The sequence below is a fragment of the Nicotiana sylvestris genome, chromosome 9, assembly GCF_000393655.2.
Source record: "Nicotiana sylvestris chromosome 9, ASM39365v2, whole genome shotgun sequence".
NCBI classification, from domain to species: Eukaryota; Viridiplantae; Streptophyta; class Magnoliopsida; order Solanales; family Solanaceae; genus Nicotiana; species Nicotiana sylvestris.
Genome location: NC_091065.1, coordinates 187,065,908 through 187,070,963, shown reverse-complemented (window position 1 = coordinate 187,070,963; position 5,056 = coordinate 187,065,908). Strand labels below are relative to the sequence as shown.

General features: G+C 33.8%; 2 protein-coding genes across 2 annotated transcripts; both read left to right on the top strand.

Annotated features, from left to right (window-relative positions):
- The first annotated feature begins 442 nt into the window (after positions 1–442).
- Positions 443–1,492, top strand: LOC104218963 (putative receptor-like protein kinase At3g47110). Its single transcript, XM_070158405.1, has 3 exons — positions 443–608; positions 686–1,372; positions 1,464–1,492. The coding sequence occupies exons 1-3, from the start codon at positions 443–445 to the stop codon at positions 1,490–1,492; spliced, it is 882 nt and encodes a 293-aa protein (XP_070014506.1).
- A 233-nt stretch (positions 1,493–1,725) lies between these two features.
- Positions 1,726–3,216, top strand: LOC138877073 (probable LRR receptor-like serine/threonine-protein kinase At3g47570). Its single transcript, XM_070156551.1, has 2 exons — positions 1,726–2,674; positions 2,771–3,216. Exons 1-2 carry the CDS (start codon positions 1,729–1,731, stop codon positions 3,112–3,114), a joined length of 1,290 nt encoding a protein of 429 aa, XP_070012652.1. The 5' UTR covers positions 1,726–1,728; the 3' UTR covers positions 3,115–3,216.
- The last annotated feature ends 1,840 nt before the right edge of the window (positions 3,217–5,056 follow it).

Genomic DNA, 5,056 nt, shown 5'->3' with positions numbered 1-5,056 from the left:
AAGTAGGATAATAAACTAATCAGTAAAATTTCCTGATATATTTATAGCTAAGTGTACATAACTTTAGTACATATAGCTCACTGCTTTTCACCACACAGTTGTAGAGAAAATGAAAGCAAAACTTGGCTGACTTATTAAAGTCTTTGGACAGATTAGAGGAATAATTTTGCCCCCACAGTTACGCTTGCAAGACTTTGTTGATTTTCGGTCTTCTCCAGTTTGTCAAGTCCCTATAGCCCACATAAACCTGGAAAATTTCCCTGCAATTAATATTGTGTATTCTTATGAAAAATAAAATATTGTGTATATGTACTAATATTGTGGGACTCCTATACACAATATTAATTGCGGGGGCAAAATATTGTGTATATGAAAGCAAAACCTGGAAAATTCATAATATTGTGTATTCTTATGAAATCTTGTTAATTTATTGGATTTAACTATGGGGATAAACCAGATCACCGGATCTGTCCCGATCTCCATATACAATATCTCCTCATTGCAACGTTTGCAACTAGGGGAGAACAATCTCAATGGATCCGTCTCACAAGAGATTGGCAACTTAACCAAGATGCAGTATATGGATCTTCAACAAAATAAGTTTACTGGTACGTACTCAAAGTGATAGAGAAAATTACAACTTAAACTCGCTAGTAATAATCCTTCTTTCTTCATGTGTCGCTAGGTGAAATACCCAAAGAGATAAGCAATCTCGTTGACTTGGAGGTATTTATTATTGCGCTTAATAGTTTTAGCGGTTCACATTCAATGGAGATCTTCAACATATCAAAGTTGAGAATAGTTGATCTTTCAGCCAACAATCTATCAGGAACCCTCCCATCAAACATAGGTTTTATCTTTCCCAACATTGAAATACTTTATCTTGGATTAACCAATCTTGTTGAGTCTATTCCTCATTCTATCTCCAATTGTTCAAAGCTTACTACTCTAGAGCTTACTGGAAACAAACTCACTGGCTTGATTCCCAACTCTCTTGGATATTTGACTCATTTACAGCTCCTAAACTTGGCAAAAAACCATTTAATGAGTGACTCCTCGTTAAGCTTCTTGACTTCTTTAACAAACTGCAGAGATTTAAGATATCTTTTTCTAATTGCGAACCCTCTAAATGGCAAGCTTCCAGTTTCCGTAAGGAACCTTTCCACATCTCTTAGACAGTTTTACGCCCCTAATTGCAAAATCAAAGGGCGAATGTCAAATGAAGTTGGAAACTTAAGCAGCTTATTTGACTTTGATATTTCTGGAAATGACTTGGTTGGATCAATTCCCACATCAATTGGCAACTTGAGAAGCCTTCAACGCTTGTTCTTGAATGACAACAAACTTACAGGATTTATTGATGATAACCTCTGTAAATTGCCGCGATTGGGTAGCATACACTTGAGCCAAAATCACCTTTCAGGATCACTTCCTAATTGTTTTGGGAATGTTACTTCCCTTAGGGAGATACGTCTGGGTTCCAATAAATTGAGTTCCAACATACCAGCAAGCTTAGGGAACCTTAAGGATCTAATGGTTCTTGACTTATCATCAAATAACATGGGCGGTTCTTTACCTCCAAATATTGGAAATCTAAAGGCTTTGATACAGATGAATATGTCAATGAATCAATTTTCAAATAGCATTCCTAGAGAAATTGAAGGCTTGCAAAATCTGGTGAACCTTTCTTTGAGACACAACAAGTTGCATGGATCTATACCTGACTCAATGTGCAACATGGTAGGTTTAGAACTCCTAGACCTTTCTCATAATAATATATCAGGAACCATTCCCATGTCTTTTGAGAAACTTCAAAACCTAAAGTATTTCAATGTCTCTTACAACAAGTTGTATGGTGAAATCCCCTCTGAGGGTCCTTTCAAGAACCTCTCAAGTCAATTTTTTCTCTTCAACAAAGCATTATGTGGTTCGCCAAGATTTAGTGTCTCGCCATGCCCCGCTTCTTCAAAGAATAGATCAAATAGGAACAAACTGCTCCTTCTATTTCTTCTACTGGGAATTGCACTAGTGTTTGTTGTTATCACCTTTGTGCATGTATGGATAAGGTATAGAAAAGGTAAAAGAGCTCCTCAACAAGCTGATTCATTGTCTATTGCAACAAGAGGAAGAATTTCATATTATGAACTGCTCCAAGCAACATATGCACTTAGCGAGAGCAATCTGATTGGTTTTGGGAGTTGTGGTTCCGTCTACAGAGGCATACTCAGAAGTGGGACTCCTATTGCAGTTAAGGTGTTCAATCTTCAATTGGAAGTGGCATTCATGAGTTTTGATACAGAATGTGAAGTTTTGCGCAACCTTCGTCATAGGAATCTCACAAAAGTCATCACTAGTTGTTCCAATCTTGATTTTAAGGCTTTAGTACTCGAGTACATGCCCAATGGAAGCCTCGATAAGTGGTTGTATTCACACAACTACTTCTTAGACATCATGCAGAGACTGAACATAATGATGGACGTGGCATGTGCGTTGGAGTATCTCCACCATGAGTGCTTATCACCTGTGATTCACTGTGATATGAAGCCTAGTAACATCTTGCTAGATGAGAATATGGTAGCCCACCTAAGCGACTTTGGTATTTCAAAACTGCTTGGTGAAGATGAGAGTGATTTATACACTAAAACCTTAGCAACATTTGGTTATATTGCACCAGGTACATCTTTTTTTTTTTTATATGCTTTTGACATTGATTTTCCTTTCCTTTTTCCACCAATATAAATGCTAACACTTTAAATTTGTTTGAGCATAGAGTATGGACGGGATGGATTGGTATCAACAAAATGTGATGTCTATAGTTATGGAATCATGTTGATGGAAACATTTACAAGGAGAAATTCTAACGATGAAATGTTCGATGGGGATCTTAGCTTGAAGAAATGGGTGAGTTATTCACTCCCAGAGACAATAATGGATGTTGTAGATGCCAACTTAGTAACACCACGGGATAATCACTTAAACAAGAAGCTAGATTGTGTGGCATCGATCATGAAAGTGGCACTAGATTGTTGTGTTGAATCTCCTGCAAGGAGGATCGACATGAAAGATGTCGTAGGGATGCTACAGAAGATCAAGATTCAACTTCTTGCATGTTGATCATGTTCTTGGAAACTCTTGATCTAAAATAACTTTCTTGTTGCATATGTTTTAGTACTTGAGTTGTGCAAGATTCTGTTTTAGCTTTGGAAATGCTAGTTGAGTGCAATAAATTTTACTATTTCCTCTTATTACTAATGTTGTAAAATGGTGAAACACAGTCGATAGAGGAAAATAAACTATCTATCATATATATATATATATATATATATATATATATATATATATATAAAGTAGGGAAAAAAGTGCTGACTGAGCACCTTCCTTGGCCAAGAAACACATATCTTTTTTCTCCTTTTTTTTGTTTTTTCCCTTATGTTTCCCTTCCTTATCTAATTTCTCAGATTTTTGCCATATTTCCAATAATTTCATTGTATCGCATTTAATTCTCTTTTTCAGTTTCTACATTAATTTTTAGTTACTGCCTTTTCATAATTCCCTTCGCATATTTAACATCCTCACATATATCATTTACAAAATAAATTTGTATCCTAATATGTTTTGGTGTAAATAGTTATAACCCACACCACAAAAGGAGAAATCATTGACACGTTCAAAATTCAAAGTTGTTATTTTCTCATTTTTTTAAACCTATTTTTTAATTTTTTAATTTATAATATTCAAAAGACAAACAACTCAATAGTGCATTGGGACTCTTCGTGCTATTTACACATTTTTAATACATATCTTTATGACAACTAGTATCTATGAATGTGCATTGCAAGATAATAATGCCATGTGATGATTTAAACATTTATTTATATGAAGGAATAATAAAATTTAATAATAAGAAAATTTTTATGTTTAATAACACAACAATCATCAAATGCCAAAAAATATTATTACATTAGCATAATACATGAATTTAAAATAAAACAACATCATCAAAACTTACACAAATAATCAATTTTGTCACGTTAGTTAGATAATTATGTATTATAGTTTAAAAGTATTTAATGTGATTGCATATTAACGAATACTTCTTTGTGGATAATTTCTTTTTTCCCGTATATGTTTCCTCCTAATACTTTGGTTGCTCTGCCTTAACCACAACTGTTGTTGCCGATCTTGATATCCCTCCTGAAAGTGCAACATACAGTTGTTCGTGCAAGAAAACATACTGTGATAAATATAGTCCAATATTTATGATGTTTGTCCTTGTACTTTATTTATTATATTTGCAAAATATAAACATACTAAAAATTATTTCCACACAAATTTAAAAGAATATTCCTTAGTTTCGGAAGACAAAAGTTGAATTCAGTGATAAGAATATACTTAGAAGTACATTGACCCGTATCATAATTTTTGCATGTATGATATTATTGTCAAAACTTCTATATACCATCTGTGTGCTATTACATAAGTTATTCGGCGTATCTAAGTTTTTCAGTAGCATGATGGGCATATTTTGTTCTTGCTTTTATATTTCTTATCAGTTGAATCTTTTTCATTTGAGGCCAGAGTATAACTTTGGGAAGATAGCTTTTACAGTCTTAGCTTTTGTCGATTTTGAAACTACTGGTAGTACTTGATAGAAATTACCTCCCAAACCGTTAATTTTCCACCAAACGGTTCATTAATATCTAATATATCTCTAGAACTTTAGGCAATTATTTCGATCGTTTGACACTTAGCCCTAAGTGCTTCATCCCATATTATCAATTTTGGCTTCCTTATAAATTTAGCACCATTGCTCTGCTTTGATATATTTGTGATGATTATTTAAGTTGTTTGAAAAAGTATATCAAATCTAAAGTCCTCACAATAAAATTATTGTTGGTACACCACTTGCTATTATTGCTAATAGTGTCATGCCTCTTAATATGATATTTGCAAGTAATACATGACATAGAAATATTATTTCGATTCCGCCGGAGGTATCTACAAAGAATAATCCCGTTATACTAGAGTCGGCTCTTTATAATATAGTTTGGAAATC

Bases quoted from the DNA above. Each gene is read 5' to 3' on its own strand.
- LOC104218963 (XM_070158405.1), top strand. From the start codon at position 443: ATGGGGATAAACCAGATCACCGGATCTGTCCCGATCTCCATATACAAT. The intron at 609-685 runs GTACGTACTCAA...ATGTGTCGCTAG, and splicing joins TCAACAAAATAAGTTTACTG to GTGAAATACCCAAAGAGATA. The intron at 1,373-1,463 runs GTAAATTGCCGC...TACTTCCCTTAG, and splicing joins ATTTATTGATGATAACCTCT to GGAGATACGTCTGGGTTCCA.
- LOC138877073 (XM_070156551.1), top strand. From the start codon at position 1,729: ATGTGCAACATGGTAGGTTTAGAACTCCTAGACCTTTCTCATAATAAT. The intron at 2,675-2,770 runs GTACATCTTTTT...GTTTGAGCATAG, and splicing joins ATTTGGTTATATTGCACCAG to AGTATGGACGGGATGGATTG.